This window comes from Oryzias melastigma, linkage group LG20 (assembly GCF_002922805.2).
Source record: "Oryzias melastigma strain HK-1 linkage group LG20, ASM292280v2, whole genome shotgun sequence".
Classification (NCBI taxonomy): Eukaryota; Metazoa; Chordata; class Actinopteri; order Beloniformes; family Adrianichthyidae; genus Oryzias; species Oryzias melastigma.
The window spans coordinates 18,315,976-18,337,853 of NC_050531.1; the positions used below are offsets into that span (position 1 = coordinate 18,315,976).

The window sequence follows — 21,878 nt, forward strand, 5'->3', positions numbered from 1 at the left end:
ATTTTTAGCTAGCTTTAGCTCAGTTTTTTTATCACTTGTTGCATATAAGTTTGGCTGTTATTGAAAATATGTAAACGCAGCTAAGATGTAGCGGTGTCGGATTGAGCTTTTTATGTGTTACCTACAATGTTGGGAGTTAACTTAGTGACAGTAACGTTTATTTTTGCTCTATCAGTCTGTTCTTTATGTGTCACTAACAAGGTTGGGAGTTAGTGATATTGTGACTACGCTAATGTGGCTAATGCTTCTAACGTAGCTAACATGTAGCATGTCATAGCTAAGTTTTAGAATTACTGTGAACATAGTTAAAATTCGATTGAAAGACGGAGTAATCGCTAACTCTTGTCACTTACTGCACCTCATAATTTGGTTCGCCATATGTATGACATAAGTTTCAAAATAGGCTATTTACTGTGATCTCTATAACGTAAAAAGTGCTGTATTTTTTTCGTACAAATCGTTGAGAATCAGGAGCATGATGTAGAAATTACGCAGGTTGGCCACAAGCTCCTGCTTTAAGGAGAGTAGAAGCAATGGTGAGGGGAAGAGGGGTGGGGTTGCTCCACCCTAACAAACGGTCCCAGCCATAACTCAGAGGTGGATTCCTGATAAACTACTGCTGCTCTGTAGCCATTATGTCCATTTTTTGAAAACAATTAGGCTAAAAATGACAATTATAATAAAAAAAACACTGGGAACACTTTTACAATAGATCAAACGATGATTGAAGTGGGTCTATAAAGCTCACATAGCTAAAGATGGTAACTTTTAGTTGTTGGTCCCTAAAAATGTGTGCATTTCCATGAGTGAGTTCTTTATTTCCAACAATCCGGTTGATGGAGATTCTTAAAGATTTTTCAGAATCAGAGCAATATGACCTCCTAAATTGGAGCACTTCCTTTACCTTAACTGCTGAGTTGCATACAAAACCATTATAAGTAAAAGGGGAGGAAATAAATGCCCTTTTCGTCTTTCCAGGGCAGAAAGTGGACATTCACGCTTCATGTGGCATCGCACCTTCCGGGCCTGACGCATGTGACAGACAGCGCTGTATAAAAATAAGCCACAGGAAAGAAATAGTGTGTCGGCTTTTGCCAGGCGTTTCCCGTTGCGCCTCTCCGCTCGATAATGCATTAGCACAGACGGACTGTGTTGAGCTGGGAGATGTCTGGGCTGGCAGCAGGGGGAGTCACACCTCCCCGGGCCGCCACCCTTTAAAGCACACCTCAGTGGGCAGGAGCAGTTTGAAGAAAGAACCTCCGCTCCTTGCTGCATCTTCCCTGAGGAACTGGAGGCAGGCAGGACGCAGAGTTCATAGCGAGGTTCTTTAAAATTTCATCGAGCGGGGGAGTCATGCAGATAATCCACCAGATATAGCTTTTTTTTTTTTTAACCCCCGTTCAGCTTCTGGGTTCACAGTATTCTCAGGGACATTCGCCAGGCACCTGCTTTATAAAGATTAATCTGAGGCATCACGCCGCCGCCTCATAACCCCCCACGGCCTGGCCTTTGCCTTTCATGTCTTAGCCGGGCTGCAAGTGGCATGTTCTGGATGACAGGAGGCCGCGGGGAGGCAGGACTGTCACTCGCCGCTGATCACAGCATTACTAATCACAGATAAGCTGCAGGTCCCTGCACACTGACAGGAGCGCGCACTCATAAATGTGCATGGATCACGGCGCACATCAAAGAGCATGGGGCAAGGTCATTGCTCTTCCTCACCTTCATCCTTTTCTCTCCATCCTTGTTTTCGTCAGTTTTTATTTGCCTTTCCTTTCAGTCCAAGAGACCCCCACATCCTCATAGTGTCAGTCACATTCCACATTTAACACCGCCGCCACAGGAAAGCGGGGTTAACGCTCAAACCCTCCTCAGCTTTTTCTAGGTTGACTGTGAAAGACAAACATTTCACTTCTTTTGCTCTCTGTTCTCTCCACAGTTGGCCCTTACATCGGCAGGTACTGCGGGCAGAACACTCCGGGCCGAATCATCTCCTACACGGGCATTTTGGCCCTGACAATCAACTCCGACAGCGCCATCGCCAAGGAGGGCTTCTCCGCCAACTTCACCGTCATCGAGAGGACCGTCCCGGAGGGTGAGCCGCTCAAAGAAAACAGAAGGAGAACAGAAACATGTAAAAATACGGAAAAAAAAATCAAGGTGGAGGTGTTTGTTCAGTTAAGAAAACTGACAGCAGGGAAGTTACCACCAGAGGAGTATTTGTAAGAAGAAGCAGATGTCGTCCCGTTACTGCAGATTCCCACTCGTTAAACGGAGTTTAAGAGTTATTAAATAAGCGCCTTCTGCGTCTTTGTTTGGACAATGTGCTGCAGAACCAGGAGTTTACAAGATTTGCCTTTACACTAGTGTCCCAGTCCGCCCCCGAAAGCCTGGACACACACACACTAACAACCCCCACCTAAGGGCATTTACATGCGGCATCGCTGTCACGGGGCTCGACCCCCGCGACCCCATTTTGCAAAACGCTCCATCTAAACATTTCATTAAGGAAGAGGAGCGCTGGTAAGAGTCATAAATCTGTCCGGCAGCAAGACCACCCCAACACACAAAGACATGCGCTCACAGAGAGTCTTTGAATGGCAGCCGGGGCGATTCAACAAGTCTACTTATCAGAACCCGAAAAAAAGGGATTTAATCTCACCCACAGGCGCTGCGAGTGCTCACATGCGCACACGCAGAGAGCAAAGCGGGCCTGTCTCCGAGTAATGATCGCAGCGACGGCTGCTGATGTCATTTTTCTGAGCTGCATGAACGCTTTTAATCACACATCGGAGATAAGATTACACAAATCAACTTTTAAGAGCCGCAGTGAAACGACTGAGTTACGATCGCTAAATACCTCGACTTTAAAGCCAGTCGCTCGGTCTCCACCATAAACTCTGATGTTTCCACCGCAGATAAATCCCTGAAGGAATCTCTTTGCCTTTTTTAGGCTTGAACCAGTTGAATTTCTTCATCCAAAATGTACATTTATTTTTTTTTCCCCTTACTAGCAAATTTTACTGGTCAACACTGCAGCTTTAGATCCAATGTTTACATTCTTTTGACTGCCGTAACTCTTCAACCATTTATGTAATTAGCTTTGCGTCCATATGCAACACTTTACACTAGTGAGGTACTGTAATCAACGTAAGTAGTGGATCTGTTACGGAGAAAAGCGGCTTTCAAGCAACAGTTTACGTTAGCAAAGTTATTCATCTTTGCGCGCTCGTAAAGTGTTGCAACACTTTATACCTGTAAAGTATACACTTTAACTTTACACTTGTGACATAGTACAGCGTTTTACGCTGGGAAAATTATGCAAGACTTCACGCTAGTAAAATTGTGCAATATTTTACTCTTGTATAATCATTCAACGCTTTACGCTAGTAAAATTATGCAACACTTTACACTCGTAAAATTATGCAATATTTTACGCTTCTAAAATTATTTAATGCTTTACACTTGCATAATTTTAGGGGTGTGAAGTGTAGAATTATTTTACTAGCGTAAAGCATAAAATAATTTTACAACATTTTATACTCTTAAAGTTATCCAATACTTTACACTCGTAAAATCATTCAACGCTTTACGCTAGTAAAATTATGCAACACTTTACACTCGTAAAATTATTTAACGCTTTACGCTAGTGAAATTATTCTACACTTTACATTAATAAAATTATGCAACATTTTACACTCTTAAAGTTATCTAATACTTTACGCTCTTAAAATTATTCAACCCTTTATGCTAGTAAACTTTTGCAATACTCTACGCGAGTAAAATTTTGCAAGACTTTACGCTAGTAAAGTTATCTAATACTTTACGCTTGTAAAATGATTCTTAGCTTTAAGCTGGAGAAATTATGCACCACTTAACACTTGTAAAAATTATTCAACACTTTAAGCTATTAATATTACGCTTTATGCTGGTAAAATTATGCAACACTTAACACAAGTAAAATTTTGCAGCACTTTACACTCGTAAAATTATGGAACATTTTATGCTCTTAAAGTTAACTAAAACTTTACCTTCATAAAATATGAAGCGCTTTGTGGTCGTAAAGTTCAACAACACTTTACACTTCATTAAGTTATTCAAAAAATAATGCTTATAAAGCTATGTAACATTATTCTTGTAAATGTATGCAATACTATATACTCATAAAGTTATGTAACACTATAGTAGTCAAATTTTTTGCAGACGTTTAAAAGAATAAAGTATTGCAAAATTTCACGCTTGTAAAGTTGCCAGATATTTTATGCTAGGAAAGCAATACAGCACTTTACATTAGTAAAGCTGCAAAATCTGACTTGAAAAGAAGCTTTGGATGATTTATGTTGATCACATAAACAGTCGAGGAGTTACAGTATTTCAAAGACAGTGTCTTATTTTGTGTTCCTGGCATCATCTTAGGTGTTACAGACTTAAAAAACATATTGATTCTTTAAGATAACTGTAAAATAAAATACTAGAAAAATGTACATTCTTATAAAAGTAAATCTGTTGTGAAAAATTTTAAACTGATTAACCTGGAATAAATACATGTAACACTCATTTACAAAAAAAACCAATCTCTTCAGTCTAGCCCAGAACTTATATGAACTCATTTGTACAAAGAAAAAAAATAGAAAAAAAAACATGTTTTTAATTACACTTAAATATCCTCTGGGAGTCCCATCCCATATCTCCTTAAGGAGGGATGGGAGGAATCTGATGGAGGCGATAAGATGCTGAAAAGAGGGTTTTGTTTGATAGTTCCAACAAGTTTCTCTTGGCCTGAATCTCTTTGTTCGCCCTCTATCTTCTCAGCTATCAACTGTGCTCGGTAACCCACATGATCAGATAGACTGAGCACACAACAGTCGCCTCTTTGTGCTTCTTACACCATGAGTCTGGGTGTAAAAAAGTCTGAAAGAATGTTTCCCCATTTGCGCAGATACAGACTCGCGTGTACCGGCGCATGCATATGCAGCTATGCTGTAAAATCCGTTGACCAGGAGTGAGCTCAGCCTGCAGCAGATGGGGAGACCACCTGTGTTAGCTTTCAGGCTGCACTATTTCCACAGTCCTGCACATATATTCTTTTATGACCTCTTTAAAGACAAATATGACCAAACAATAGCAGGATATATGTTAGTATGGCCTATGTTAGGGACTTCATTCCAACCGTTGCTCCTCAACGGGGTCAGCCCGTCTGACCCACAGAGGTTACTCAGGTTGACCTCAAAGTGACCCAGCAGAGTCTTCGGCCATAGAGCCGAGAACAGCGACCCCCATGTCAACACAAACAAGGGAAGTCACCTCCTGGCACCAAAGCTTTGGGCCATTGAGTGTGAAATATGACATCCAGATCCAGATAATAAACACACTCACTCACAAAAAAATAAGTTACTGTTTGCAAAAAAGATAAACTGCCCTGAGGGAGGTGAGGTAAACAGATTCAGTCAGTGGAAAAAAAAAATAACCGGAGAGAAGTCGCTCTAAAGTCTAATACCGGCGTAAACCGCACTGAATGTTTTATGAAGACATTTTTACGTCTTAATGTGGAACGCTTCCATCCAGCTTCCATTAAAACTACAGAGAAAAGGATTTACAGAGGCCCGGCCGATGGCCCGCTCCGAGCAGCAGAGCTGAGTGCCTGACATGTGGTGGCCCCCTCCCCGGAGACCAGCCTCGGCACTACGGGGATGCTGACTCCACTCCGCTGGCTCACACGTCAGCAGAACATCCTCCACTCTCCCCCTTTCATCCTTGTCTTCATTTCTGACTCCCTTTGCCCTTTCAGACTTCGACTGCAGCGACCCTCTGGGAATGGAATCGGGGGAGATCACATCAGACCAAATCATGGCCTCTTCCCAGTACAACCCCAGCTGGTCCCCGGAGCGCTCTCGCCTCAACTACTACGAAAACGCCTGGACGCCGGCGGACGACACCAACAAGGAGTGGATTCAGGTAACACATCTCTTCAACACACCACGGAAAACTCTTTCCCGGAGGCAGCCGCAAAGTCATCGTCTTTCTGATGAGTCACTGTCTACGACTACATCTGTGCAACAGATCAACCACAGAATCAGTGTCTTTCTCCGCTCCTTTTCAGAAAATATCTCCCCACACAACCACAAACATCCAGCATAACACCCGTGAGCGTGTGCACATGTGCGCGTGAACAGGAAGTAGTTTGTTCACCAGGCTGCAGATTTTAGGCTAAATAACAATGTTTGACTGTACAGATCAGAAGGAAACAAGAAAGTTTTCAAAGTTTGCCCGACTGTTGTTGGCTCAGGGCTATATTTCTTTTTTTAAAGAGGCTTGAGAAATCAGGTGATTCAGAAAACCCCGAGAGGAAGTGAAAGTAGAAGTGAGTTCATAAAAGTAAGAAAAGAGAAGTCTGAACATAAGTAAAATACTAAAAGTTCTTTCAGCTTGGTGTGTGTGTGTGTGTGTGCTTTTTTTTTTTGAGTTATTATGTTAGTTTAGAAATCTTTAAAAGTGTGTTATACTAAAGTCAAAGTTTTGAGGTTAAAGCCAAAATTTTGAGACTTAATCGATAACCTTAAAGTTGAGCACAGAAGTATCTGGGGATCAAATTCCTGGATATATCTGAAAGATTCACAAGTTTTTGTTTTATTTTGATTAAGTACCATCTTATTTCCATCACAGTAACAGAATCAATACCCTTTTAGAACCAATACCCTTTTTACCTTCAAAATATATTTTTACAAAAGTAAAGAACATACATTTGGATCTTATACACTTTTGTAAAAGCTTTTTAAAAATCTATTATAGACAAAAAAAATAATACAAACATTTGATAAAATAAGCATTCTTGTTCACTTGCAAGTGAACCCTGGTGTGTTAACCACAGTGTGATTACAGTTTATCAAATCAGAACCAAAGAGCAGAAATAAAGAGATGATGTGATGTAAGCATTGTAAAATGCTGGTTGGGATAAAAAAAAATAAATAAAAAAAAGCCATTGACTGTACAAGAGAAGTGGACTGAGTGACCCCCCCCTTCATTACAAACAGGAAGTACCTGCTGGTTCCAAGAAGTCAAAATTCCATAAACTTCTATTAAGAAATAAACAGCTATAAGTCAGTCGTTTTAATAGTCAGAAAAACCAGTCTAGTCTGATACTTTTCTAAACATGCTCTTGATAATCCTAATTTTTTTTCATTATATATTTTTTTCTGTAGTTCAAGTTTTTCAAGTTATAAACTGACCAATCAGATGCCTCCATAAAAGTATATGGTCTGATGTTGAACGTCTGGACAGATTTTATGTAGCCCACTTTTAGTGGTAGAGGTGTGTCCTTCCAACAAGTTCACTCCTAATTAGCGAGAGTGGTTGCCATAGAAATGTGACCCAAAGCAATTTTGACCAGTCACTAATAACTGACGTCATCTGGCTACAAGATGGCAGCGAAAAAAAATTGCAATTAATTTGACTTTAACAATTTCTATGGATGACATCACACTCACTTGCTCCAGTTCTCATATACAGTCATTCTCATTCCCAAGTCATCACCTATTAATGTTTGGTTAAGGACCCTTTCCCGTCGAATTTTTTACAATTTAGGCGTCCCTAACTAGTAGTTTTTTGACGTGCTGGCTGTTTGTGAAATCAAGGGTCTGCAACCCTCAGTACGCGGTATTTGGTACCGGACGCGGACTGGTCCTGAGGACGCGGCCAGTACCCTACACCTGCACAGGACTCTGTACCAGCTGCGATACCGTACGCGGATTGGTCCTCAGGATACAGCCGGTACCAGCACCCTAACCCAGTACCAGTACCCTAACCCATCACCAAACACTGTACTGGATGAGGTACTGGATGCGGTACCGTATGCGGACTGGTCTTTAGGATTCGGCTGGTACAGGTACCCCAACCCAATACCAGTACCCTTGAGGCACTGGACGCGGTACCTGTCGCCAACCAGGCCTGAATGTGGTACCAGAGACAAATCGGTACTGGGTTAGGTTACCGGTGCGCTCCACGTCCCAGTATTGGACTAGTTCCAGTTTGCGGCCCGGAGGATGGCAACCCGTGATTTAATGGAAACATCCAGCGCTTTTAAAAAAAAAAAAACGACGGGTTAGGGACACTAAAATCGTCAAAAAGGGACACGAAGGGGTCCTTAACCAAACGTCAGCATTTGACGAGTTGGGAGTGTGCAGAAAGCCCATACATAGAGATAATCCTTGCACTGATGGAACAGGTTTCATTGATAAACATCAATATATCATAGTCAGAGAACTGCCAGGATGACTTGTTCCTATGACTTCTTAGTCCGAGCTTGACTTGTTTTGACTTGCTGTGTTTGTGTTTAACTCAAAAAGACAAAAAAGGAATAAGGTCAATCCCCGGCCAATGAGACCAAGTCACTGTGAAAGCCATCTCAGATTCTGACTTTCTTCTTAAATCGGGAATGTATTTTTGGAGCTGGCATTCACTGATGTGGGCAGAGCCTGAGGTTAAAAAAACCTTTTCTTGAGCGCAGATGTTCTGCGCTGTTTGGACACAGTTTCTCCATAAAAGATTAAAAAGCAGTCGCCCGCTGTCCCGTCGGAGCTGAAAAAGCGCCCCACGCCCTCTCCTCCTGTCACTATCTGCCTGTCCTCCTGCGTCCCCCTCTGTGTCTGTCTTCCTGTCCTGCCTGATAACGTCCTCTTAGCCGATAGCGGAGGAGGCTTTCGCATGCGCTCAGACTTAGTACAGGCATCCTGCCCGGATTCACACAAACACACACACTGTCATATTTCTCTGTTTCAGCTTATCTGTACAAAGCGATCATTACCCACCAAGGGAACTTTATGGGGGAAGATTAAGGATTTAGTTCCTTCTTGGTTTGGCAGTGATAAGACACATATCCTAAGTCCACTCATATCGCCAACCCCCCAGTGACACACAGCACTACCTAGATGCATTCTGCAGTATGTTTGATTTATTGACCCACAGCTTTAAAGGCTCGTGAATACCCAGCCTGTCGTTCTTTTCTTCCTCCCTACACTTTTTTTTGCTTCATCGCTGAAAGTTTAGCCGCGGCGTATTCCTCAAGGGATGAATAACGGAGTCGACCCGAAGCCAAATATTTGCTCAGGGAAAGTCATAAACAAGCTTTTCCTTTATTATACCAATGAAATCTTGAAGACCCCTACTTCTTTTTTTTTTGGTCATACTAATTTAATCAGGGTGCAACCGAGTGTGCAGGTTTATGGTCCGGTGCATGCCGGTGTGTTTGGGGTTCTGGGTGAGTGACAGAGTCCATATTGTCCTGCAGAGGAAAGCAGCATGTGTTTGAGTGGAGCAAACCAAGAAACAGGGCTTGAACCGTCTGGCGCTTCGTCCTTTTGCCTCTCAAGCGATCCGCCGCCTCTCCCTGCTATGATATCGATCGCGTTGAGGACTCGCCTTGGCACTGAAATCTGGCTGATTTCACCGAGTCGATGAAAGAAGCGCCGACTCGCTCCCCATTTCAAAAGGCAGCAGAAGAGTCCCGTAATTTATGTTTTCTAAGAAATGCGGCGCACTTGTGCCGAGCAGCCTGAGCTCCAATTATCACAAGTGCTATTAAAAGAGCAGAATCTCTCATTCCTGTTTCATTAAGTCAGTCCGCTGTGTTACAACAAGCTCAGGCACCCTCGCGGCGTGTACAAATCATCTCTGTGCACAGTCTGATGCATAGTAATCAATTCATTATTTATTTCATGATCATTCCCCGACTGCAGACGATTTTATTATTCATGACAGGCGGCCTTTGATTCCTGGGCTGGCTCTGCTTTTCTGTTCTGAGCAAGATCTAGATTTTTCATTTATTTTCCCGCTGCGGAGAGGCTCTTCGCCGGCTAATTAGATTGGTGGGGTTCTCTATTGAACGCTGGGTTAGCTAGGTCATTAATCAAGGCTTTGGGTGTGCAGAGATGGACAGATGTCCTTTGTGGAGGTTTTGTGCCGGGAAACAAAAGAAGCAAACGGTCCTCACTTCCTGTTGGGCCAGAGTGTGGCTGAGGGGTTAAGTTGCGGTGAAATAAATGAGACAAGACCGTTCCAAACCAGTCAATGACCTGCCGTCCTTTATGAACTGGCACCGCTTTGACAAGGTGGAAAAACTTGCGTCTGTGCAACACATTTTCTCCAAGGGGGGGAGGTATGGCATGTTTACAGACTCCTTTAATGGCTCCTCTGGGAACATTTGGGAATAACTAAGACATGATGGGGAATGACTTTGTAGGAAGAAGCGCCTGACGGCCACCAAAGGTCTACGGCATCCGAATGGTCCAATAAAAGACCGACTCCAAGACTCTGTCGGGCAGCTGCTATTGATCGCACCACATCAATAATTTAGACTGTCTTGGAGAGACTGTCAATACCTGAAAGCCTCCATATTGAGAATGTCATAATGGGAATTCACACTGTATCTTATCCTGTACGGATCTACAATCTTGCTTCCTCCATTGCCTACAATCGTCCTGCGTTATTTACCAGTAGCATTCATCAGCGTCTCTGATTGCGCGCATTGTTTAATCACAAAAGGAGATAAGCCTGGCACCTCTCTGTTCATCTGATGCAAGGAAGCTTTAATCTCTTGACAAAAACTACGAGGCATAAAAGTGTTTGTTGGCACAAAGTGCTTGCTTATCTCCGTCCCGTATGACTCATCTGGAGGTAGAGGCTGCAGAACAATAGCTTTGACATGGCAGTTGTGAACCTAAAGGAGGACTTGTGTTGACCATGTTTTTCCTCTGATCTGCAAAGCAAACAGCCAGCTGATCAGAAGAATGACTTCTGATTGCACACTTCCTTGACAAAAGCGTGATGGGGGGGAGGGTGCTGAACTACCACGCATCCTGTTTTGCTTTCTCCTTTTTCAGTTTACGATAGGGTTTGCAAAAACAACCTTTTTTTTGTCGTTGCGTCTCCTTTCCTACTTCCGTCCACATTTCAGGGTACTGCCGAGCGATCAGAGCGTGGACTCTGTAATCAACAGCGACTTCTCCGTTTTATGAAGTGCGGCATGACTGGGATCCAGCTGCCGGTGAAGTCATCGCCGTGTCTTAGGGATGGAAACTGAGGATGCCATCTGCGTCCCTTGACTGGGGAATCAATGAAGGGGATAGAGACCCACACGCGCGCCAAGAAGTGGGACTGCAAATCAAAGCATGAAGGATGGCATGATGTAATGAAATGAAACAGCAAAGCAGAAGTACACAGAGACGAAAGGAACTGATCAGTTCAAACTTCAGCAACGGAAAAACGCCTGAAGCTACGGACACATTGGACTTGTGATGGCCGTTTAAGAATATCCGTTCTTGAATGCGCGTCACGTGTGTCCGTACAGCACATGGTGTTCATACTGGGCAGCAGGGAGGGGCATATTCTGCTTTTTGTGTGAATGCGAGGTTTCCCACATGTTTTTAGGATGTAAAAACTCAATCACAGTTTCAGCAATTTTGGTGTCAAAACGTTCAGCTCGTTCAGGACATTACTGCTTGTATGTTTGGTATTCATAAACTTTATAGTTTTTGAAAGATTGAGCAAAGTATACCCCATAGGAAATTAATGAGAAATTGTTCAAATCCTTCAAAAAAATTTTTTCAAACGTGAACTTCTGCATACTTTTGGCTACAGACACCATTCAAACTTTAAAATGTTGAGCAACTACTGGGTTTTTAGGGCAACTTTGAGTTTAGCTCTTTTTTAGCAGCATGCTAACTGTTTTTTGCTAATTTAGACAGCTTTCCAGTTTTTAGACTAATTTGGAGTTTAGCTTTTTTTATTTTAGCAACATGCTAGCTGTTTTCGGTTAATTTAGAGATCTTTACATTTTTTTTAGAGACTAATTTGGAAATTTGTAAATATTTTAGTATCATGATTTTTGTTTTTTGGCTAATTTAGACATCTTTTCAGTTTTTTAGGCTAATTTGAAGTTTAGCTAATATTTTAGCATTTTGCTAGCTGTCTGGGCTAAATTAGACATTTTCCAGTTTTTTTTGGGGGGGGGGGCGATTTGGTCTTTAGCTAATATTTTGGCAAGCTTTCAGCTTAAGCATTTTTAGCTAGTTATTAGTTTCAGCCTTTTCAGCTGTCGTTTTTGGCATTTTTAACTAGTTATCAGTTTCAGCATTTTCAGCCATCATCTTCAGCATTTTTAGCTAGTTATTAGTTTCAGCAATTTCAGCCATCAGCTTCAGCATTTTTAGCTAGTTATTAGTTTTAGCCTTTTCAGCTGTCGTTTTTGGCATTTTTAGCTAGTTATCAGTTTCAGCATTTTCAGCTATTAGCTCTTGCATCTGCAGCAGCCACATTCAGCTTTCAGCATTCACACTAGCATTATTGCAGGTAATGCCATATATCTAGTTCTTTATCTGCTGTTTACTTGCACATGTTCGCCACATGCAGTGAAATGTTAAAGTGGTGTAAATATCACAAATCATACTTCAGGCGTTTTCTTTCAGTTTTATTGCGATACATGAAAGACTTGGGGTCATATAACTCTGGCTGGGCATGTACCGCAAAAATGTATTTTTTTTTCTATTATCTATTGTAAAACAGTCTGTGCTTCCGTTAATTACAGACAACACCATCCATACGTGACCAAATCAGGGTCCCTGATTGGTCAAAGTTTGACCTGGCCTAGCTTGTAACGTCTCTTCAATGGCCACGTGTTTTGTTAGTAGAGCCTGAAAAAAGTCATAAAAACGTATATATCTATGCATGAATGCAGGACTGTAGAAAGTGGAAGCCCGAAATATGCATTTACATGTGTTTGCGACACATTCTGACTCCCAAGTCGTCACATATTGATGTTCGGTTGTTCCGCGTCACTTTGATATTTCTGGTGTTCTCAACTTGTCGTTTTTTGACCTACTGGCTGTTTCCGTTAAATCACGGATCCCCAGCCTCTGGGCTGCAAACCAGAACTGATCCAATACCGCAATGCGTAGCGCAACAATACCCTACCTGGTACCCTAACCCAACACCAGAACAGATGCGGTACCGGAGCTAAACCGGTACCAGGCCCAAACCGGTTATCCAACACTGTTATACACCCTGCCTCACTCACTTTATCCTTCTGTCTCTGTCCCTCCTTTGTTAAACCTCTAAATGTTTGTTTTTTCTTGTGATGTTTGCTTTTTATTTTGCAGGACTTGCCAACTCACATGTTCACAAAATTATGGGTGGAGGTGTCACATGCCCTGCCATTCTGCTCACCTGGCAGGTGGGGCAAATGATCTGAATTAGCGCCTGCCAGGAGTTTAAGTCGGAGGTAGTCTCACCAAGGAGGCAGCTGGGTTTGAGATTTAGGTTTTGTTGCCCTGGTTTTGTTTCAGTCTTTTTTCCCTCATTGTCCTCAGGAGTCTTAGACTTCTGGGTTTTGTGATTTTAGTTTGGGGTTGGTAGTCTTAGTTTGCGGTGTTTGTTTATTTGTCTTTTGGTAGTTTTGGTTAGGCAGCCCAGATGTGACACAATAAAAACTTTTGGACGTGTGCTTTTAAACGTTTTGGGACAGCACAAGATGGCGTAAATAACATGCCACTTTTAAAACGTGCATAAAAACTGGGCTTTTGATTGCCGTATTGCCATTGTTTACAGCAGTCTTCCTGGTGATTCATGATCCTCCTTGCTTGCCATAACTTTTTACTGAAAGTGGTCGCTTGAACGCCCATTGAACGTAGCTCGAGAGCCATTCCTGCGCAGTCATCAGTGAGCAGTCATGTGCAGCAATGCGCTCTGGGAAAAAAGCAGCTTCCAGACACACTCTAGCCTCTGGCCGGCCTATTTTCTATCCTCGTCCCTGACTCTTGCTTTTGTAATCATTACTCAGCATGTGACTCGTGCGTCTGTGGGAAGGCTTGGGAGTGATTCAGGAGTCTGAAGACGTTTCACAAGCAACGACCGCCTTTGATTTTTATCACGCCGCAGCATGAGTAACACGTCGTTCATTGGCCGTATAACAGATGATTGGTGCACAGGAAGACATGCATAATTTAATGCCGCCGAAGAGGTGTCGGGGAGCTAAAAATAAACCGTAATTCTGTCAGGTGAATGATGTGATAGATGGGAGAGGTCGGGAGTGGAGCTCGCAGGTCCTGTCGTGATACAATTTTCATGAAACAAGGATTAATTACACTCTCAGGTGAAGGGAGTTATTCCTGCAGGCTCCCTCCACCACCCACCGTGGGTGAAATTGCCGGGCAGATTGCCAAAAGCTGCTATATAAGTGCTGCCTTTGGAGATGCAAACAGAAATGTCACTCATTACAAGGCGCAGGTAATTATGATCAGATTTAGTTTGTAATAATGTTATGACTTTTAGCTATATCATGCTCACAGTCACACAGAGGTTGAGTTTGCTGAAGCGAGCCTCTCCACCAGCTGCAAGGAGCTCTGTCTTTTGTTTCCACCCTTGGCATTTCTCTGTTGTCGTCTCTAGTGGTGAAAAAAAAAAAAAAAGAATAAACCAATCCCCCAAAGGCTTTGGTTATTCAATCAGCAGCAGCCCACACACACAGAAGCCATTTCACCCCCCGTCTCTGTTGGGGGAAACAGAGAAATGGATTTAAAAGAAACATTTTAGTTCCTCTTCCAGAGGACAGATCGCTGCATGCAGCTCCTCGCCAACTCAATTATAAGCAAATCAAGCAGAGAGAGATGGAGTTTGGGCGCCTTTTTCTTTTAGCCGCCTCCTGAACTTCATCCCCGCTTTGGTTTTATAAACCACCTGCGGCGCCTGCACAACACTGACGAGGCTTTAGCTTTAAATATACATCCTGCAACCTTTTATCTGGAGCATCGGTTTGGAGACCCACCGCTTCCACTGGGGGGAGGTAATTAGAAGTTCTCTTAAATTAAACGAAACACGTAAACACTCATATGTGGACGGCTGTTTTGTCGTTTTCACTCATTTATTCTGTGCAATCATAGTATTTACCTCTATTCAAATGTCTGCTTGTTAATTACAAAAAAACAAGCACGCCCTGGCTTTAACAACAAGCCCGAGCATGGCTGATCTTAGCTCACCTTTCTGACACCATCAATTTGTGAAAGCGCTAAAGCCGAGACACAAAAGTCATGATTCACTAAAAAAAAAAAAACAGTAAGTGGAGCCAGAGGTAGAAAACTCTGACAAAACCCAGATACTTGCACATCAGATCTTGGCTGGTTCTTCTCTGCTTAGGTGTGGTCCTTCCAGACACGACGGTCGTGTCTGGGTTGCATTTGAGCGCCTGATATCAATCAATACGCCTGATATGGAGCAGATTTTGATTTGTTTGCTCAGCAGATCAACAGTTATAATTCCCACCTTCTGCTAAGTGATTACAGCGGCATGACTCAGTCGAAGAATCCTCTTCGTTTCAGTGGATGCATGTGGGTCACCGAGTGCCAGTCCCGGGATCCGAGCTAAAATAAGTCCCAGCAGTAATCATTATCTGGGCCTGCGGTTACTGTGGTTTACGATGGACTTCGCGTCCCAGCATCCCTGCAGAATATCTTCTCTCTCTGACCCTTGCAACCTCCCTCTGTTAGCGCAGTCTCTGTTTCACTAACAAGCAGCCATTAATAAATCATGCTCTCCTCATTACCCGTGCCCTGTTATCAGCCTCTGTCTGGGAAATTAATCTCGCCTGCTGCACTGGGGGGACCCCCGTGCTTCTGTCCTTCACATCTTGCATGGCATCAGTGTTGCAGGCTGACTTTAAAACCTGTCTGTGTTCCGTGAACTCTTCTCTTTCCTCATTCTTTGTCATCCATTCAGTCTGGATGCGCCTAGGGTCACTCCTGGCTCTCATAGTGCCTGGCACAATCTGGGTCAGAGTTGGAATTTAGGCCACACCTTGCTCAATAACACATGCTAATTTTTGTCTGGACCACATTTTGAAAATTGATGCAGATGCCCCAAAAAGCAATTAATTTAGTCAAGAGAGTACACTCTCAGCCATTGATTATATACAAGAACTGGACTAAGCAATTGTGACATCACCCTTAGAAAATTGCTTATTTCCAAAGGAATTAGTCAATTTAATCACCAATTTTTCACAATATGAACACCACCAAATTGGAGCTACACTAGATGGCATCAATATGCTGTGATTGGTCCGAGTTGCTCTGAGTCACAGTTTCTATGGTAGCCACTCTTACCAATCAGGAGTGAGCTTGTTGGAAGGCCTCACTTGAAAGCGAACTATACAAAATTTGCTGAACGTTCGCATGAGACAAAATGCTTTCATTGAGGCCAGATGGGCAAGATTATAACTTGAAAAACTTTCCCTACAAAAAAATATATAATGAATAGAAATGGTATTAGCAAGAACATGCTATAAAAATATATCAAAGCTAGAATGGTTATTCTGAGAAACAGAATGACTGAGTAATAGCTGTTTATTCCTCAATAGATGTAAGTGTTTGTAAGTGTTTTGATTTTGGACATCTGGGATCTGCCCTAATGGGGAGGGGTACTGTGCAGGAGGATTGCAGCCATGGCAATAGAAGTCAATGGTATTTTGGCTTCTTGGAACCAGGAGGTACTTCCTGTTTGGAATGCTAGGGGGAGGACTCCCTCAGTCCAGTTACAGTCAATGGTGCCAACTGGTGTTTGCAGAAAGTCTAAGCCTACTAAGGTTTCTCACAAATAAACTGATTTTGGTTGAATCATTTGAAAAACCATAAACTACCCTTCTGTCAGTCCAGAACTAAGCCAGTCAGACCAGATGACTGCAGATATTGCTGCCATCCGTTGCCGTGTCCATACTACTCCACCAAATACAGGCATTTACCCTGCAGCAAGAATTCAAGCTCCTGGCTTATTAAATGGGAATGTCTGAGGCTTATGGGATTTGATTTGTTTCTATTAGAGCATTCGAAAGAAATCTGGGACTTTCTGCAAATCCGTCTATAAGTCTGTTGACAAGAAACAACAGCGATCTGTGTCTGGTTGCGGCTCTTCCTGAATCCTGATGAGTAAATGGGATACCAGGATCTAATTTGTTTCTTCCATCTGTTTATTTTTTTTTTAAACTGGACTTGAGGGGCAGAGAGAGCCATTGTTCTGAGGTAGAGAAAAGGTTCCCTATTTTGCTCTTAGATAAGGACTGCTCCATTTTTGGTTTGGAGATCCTCTTGCGCCCTTGTTTTCTGGCTAAACCCATCTTTCCTGCTGGAGATCATTGTATTTTCCGCACTTAAAAGCCTTAATTTTTTTCAAAGAACAACAGTGTGTCATATAATCCAAAAACCTTATATATGGATTAATTCTGGTTGTACTTACCGATGTTAACGCATCTTGAAGAGGCACACAGCACTCTGTCAGAATTTCCGTTTTCTTCTACAAGTTGCTAACAAGGTTGGGTGTTTTTGTGAATATGCCCACGAGGCTAACACATAGCAGTGTTGGAAGGTGTTTTTTTGCATGCTGCTAACAAGGTTGGGGGTTAGCGAAGTTACAGTAATGTTTGTTTTAGCGGTATAATTCTTTTTTCTACATGTTGCAAACAAGGTTAAGGAGTTAAAGCTAATATCTAGCAGTGTCAAACTGTTGTTTTTACATGTTTCATACAATATTTGGAGTTAGCTTTTGTTTTAGCAATATCAATCTGTTTTTCTACATGTTGTCAACAAAGTTGGGAGTTAAAACTATTGTAAATATGCTAATGAGGCTAATACGTCTAGTGGGAGCTGTTGGCAGAAAAGATGGCGGCTAAAAATCATTAGCCAGAAGGAAATCCAAGACCAGAACATCATACCCCCAACCCCCATCGCACAATATCGTTTTTGGTCAAAAAAGACTTTTTGTTTTTTTGTGTGTGTGTTTTAAGCTTTAAACCTTTTCCACCTGCAATGCTTTTTTACATACCATAACTCCTTACACAATCAAATTATCTAATCAGCAGAGAAAAGCGGTTTTGGGTTGCTAAGAAACACATTAAAGTGGCTTTTCATCAATATGCAACAAATTACTAATATAAAGTAATTTTGTATCGGTGAAAAGTCACTGTTCTCCACGACAGAGCTAATTCACGTTGATCGCGTAAAGAGTTTAAACTAACCACGATCAAGCGTAAATGCCAGTCTGGTGCTAAAGTTCTAATGTAAACACTTTTGTTGATATCCTTTAATAAATAATTAACTCTCTTTTGACACATTTTAATCCAGTTTTAAGCCAAGTCACACACACAAAAAAGTTTTTATAAAAGTGGTTGCAACTCTGAAATCTTGAGGAATTTCAACCTCCAGCTAATGTTTCTGTTTCTGGCTGAAGATTTTCAGCCGCCATCTTGTCTGCAACCAGATTCTGTTGAATGCTTGTGGCATAGCTAACATAGCATGTTAAGCTAAGGACACAACGGGCATGTGACATGCCTTCAAGAGCGCACTAAATGCACATTCTTGGACATATATATTTATAGGGGTGCATACAGGACAATCAGGGAGCGGCGTCATCATTATTTACTTTTTCTACAGTTTACCTGCTCACTACCGCCACCTAGAGTTGGAAGAAGCTTGGTGCAAAATATTAAAATGGTTCAAATCTCGCAAATTGTCCTTCAGACTTTCTTTCACAGCTTTTTTCCAATTTATAAAAGACTTGCTGTCAAATTGTAATTTCTCCTAGATGAGAAATTTTCAAACGGTTGTCACTTCCGTGAGTTAAAAAGGACGCCATCCATTCGTCACTTCCAAAGCTGAGTTCCTAATTGGTTAAAGTCAACCTTGTTTAACTTTCAGCACGTGTTCGATACGCATTTTGTACATAGAGCCCAAAAACGGTTATAGAAACGCAAGAGAATGTAACATATTTACAACGCAAAAGCCAAAACTCGCATGTACGCACATTTACATAAACTTTTCATTGGAGGATGATGTAAACGCAGCTTTACGAACAAGTTCTAGTGAACGCAGTTAATATTGTCTGACTGACAGAATATTTGTGTTGTTTCGCTTAATGTGCCCTAAAGTTTGGTGTTCCTTATATTTGACATAATTTCAAAAATAGACCATTGATTGACGGTGCAAAATTAGCCGAGGTGTCCAAAAAACCCTTGAACCACTTTGCCATATCCAAGTATTGCAGGGAAGTCTGCATCCAGGTTGCTGACTTTTAACTCTGCGCTTTAACAGCACCGGAGCTCCGTTAATGTGTTTGGAGACGCGCAACCCTGGCTTTAATTATCTGAAATATCTGCACACATTTGTCTCTCTTCTCAAACTCACACAAAGGATTTTGCTGTAGTCGGTCTTCCCTGCACGCCCACGCATGTGCACACCGATGATTTCCTCCGAGACAATGCAGTAATCTACTCCGCTCCCTGGTTGCCATTCATCAGAGCCAGCTCCCATCTCTCTTCAGCATCAAAGGGTCTTGTCTCTCATCGCAATCCCCCCCAAAAACCTGTTCCACAGCACCATGGCTTCCCAGCATTACCTTGGCGTTCAGCTGCAACGCCATTACTCCTCATTAATGTCAGCTCATCCTGTCAGTGCTGGTGTTAATGCTTGTTAAAATTAAGCATGCTGCTTTTTCTTACACAACTTTAGCACCATCTTTTTTTTTTCCTCCAGTCATGGATGAAAAGATGGAATGTGGGGTTAAGCAGCCTCCGCGGTGATCTAAATGCCACAGAAGAAGTTTCTTACTTAGACCTGCAGAGTGGATTCAAGTGATAAATCCTTTTTTTCAAGAAAACAAACAGGAAACAAACCAGCTCGGAGAACAAAGCAAACGCTCACGTGCCGCTCTGACCCCTCAGACACTCGCTGAAAACGCAATAGCCCTTCAACAGCTTTACCGGCACAATATTTGAAATTCAGCGCGTATCCCTTTTCCTCCTGGCCGATTTTGATAATGCGATTGCAGAGCCTGATCTATTCAACGTTCACTTTTATCCAATAAGCTCTTGTCTCCCATCTCAGGAAATTAAGCTGTCATCCTGAGTCTTTTTCATTAATGTGAATATCTTGTCGTTGGCTGTCTATTAAATTCCAGGTAGCAGCTGATGAAACTGTGGCCAGAGGTGATTGAGATGGAAGGGCGATCATTCTAATTCCTCAAGCTTGTCTTTGTATTATTCATGCAGCCTGTGTGAAGAAAGCCTTTTATTTATAGTTTGTTCTATTTGAGAGCATCACCACTTATCTCTATCAGTCCTCATCTGTCTTATTGAACTGAAAAGGAGTATTTTTCATCAGCTCCTGCAGAATTTACTCTTTAAGGATGCATTTTAACTTCATAACAGTTGATTGTTGTATAATGAAATGGTCTCCAATGGTCCGTTGGTAGCTGGCTACCAAGAAAAAAAAAAAAGTTACAATTTTTTCCCTGTTTATTTATAATCTCATTGCACAGGAAGTTTTATTTTGAAAAGCTACTTTATTTTTGACACATGTCACGTCGTTCCATCACGTATCAAAAATCTATCCACTGCTTTCTTAAAGCGGCTGTGCAGACCGCTTAATTGAACCCCCCAAGATAGCAAAGCTAATAAAAAAAAACGTATTTGGAAAGTTGTTTTTTGCAGAAAAGAGGGGAAACAGGAAAAGAGCCGTCTACTTCAGCTGAAGTCCGCTAGCTTGATGCTAACGAACAATGGGATTTCCCATAGGACGGTTAATGCTAACGCACAGTCAACCTTAACATACATTGTTGACTAAAAGAATATCTTTATAAACTCACAGACATTAATTTTCCAAATTCTTTTGTGGAAATATTTTTTTAAACTAACCATTTGTGGTCTAAAGCACTGTTTTTTCCCTCATACTTTCTTCTTCTTCTGGAATAAGGTGTAATGCTATGCGTGATAGCCACCTAGTGGCCAAACTGAAACACCCTCCAGGAGAGGCAGAGCAATTTTTGGAGTTTCTCCATTTGAGAAACCATGTAACACTGTATATTACCAATGTATTTCTAAATAAATTTGTCTAGATGTTTAAATTCTGTAAACTCCAAATTGAATTGAATCTTATTGAATTGAGAGGATTTAAAGAATCGAAAAAAAAAAAAAATCTGAATTGAATCGATCCAGGCTCAAACCGATTGTGGAAATGATTGGCCATACCCAGTCCTAATTTTTACCCTTAAAAGTTAGTAGAAATTGGTAGCTTAAAACAAAAAAATCAGATGCCGACTTCAGCCTCGTACAGACTGATGAAGAGGAACACTAATGGGAACAACAATGCACTTAAAAAAATGTATTTTTCTTCCACAAAAGACCGAAATGAAGGATTTCATGATATTATTCCAGAGCTGCTATGAACTAATCTTGGACGGACCTTTTAGGTATATATTCTCAGACTCAAACAAGCCCCTCCTCTTTTTGTCTCTCTCAGGTGGACCTCGGGTTCCTGCGGTTTGTCTCAGCCATCGGTACCCAAGGAGCTATTTCCCAAGAAACCCAGAAGATTTACTACGTCAAGGCCTACAAAGTAGACGTCAGCTCCAACGGAGAAGACTGGATCACGTTAAAAGAAGGCTCCAAGCAGAAGGTACGTTTGAACTTTGCACTGTGAAAAGTGAATCTTAAGAAAGTAAAGAGACACTTGTTACATGAAAAAATGTCTTATTTCATGAAAAATAATCAAATCAAGAAAGTAAGACCATTTTTCTTAACCAATTGGCTGAGTTTTTTGCAAGTGAGGTAAGAATTTATGACTAATTTTGATGGGGCCTATTTTTGTAGTTTAAATGAAATTATTTTGCAATGAAAAGAAAGTCATATTACGGCATCACAGGGTGCATTTTGGAAATACCAAAGGAAGCTGACCTTTGAATCTCCCTTCACATGTTCCCCGTTTTCCTCAGCTGATCACACATGTGATTTTGTTGTTTCTACGGCAAGCAAACGGGGAAATACCCAACTGTATATCCTCCTAACTTGCAGAGTA

The 21,878-nt window shown here is 41.8% G+C and overlaps 1 protein-coding gene across 6 annotated transcripts in view; it reads left to right on the forward strand.

The window, feature by feature from the left end:
- Positions 1-21,878, forward strand: part of nrp1a (neuropilin 1a) — a 77,568-nt gene that overhangs the window by 34,602 nt on the left and 21,088 nt on the right. For all 6 annotated transcript variants that reach the window (XM_024280326.2, XM_036217397.1, XM_024280327.2 and 3 more), the window contains 3 exons: positions 1,940-2,095; positions 5,789-5,955; positions 21,324-21,479. In XM_024280326.2, the coding sequence (XP_024136094.1) occupies positions 1,940-2,095; positions 5,789-5,955; positions 21,324-21,479 (479 nt within the window). The remainder of the gene's footprint in view (positions 1-1,939; positions 2,096-5,788; positions 5,956-21,323; positions 21,480-21,878) is intronic.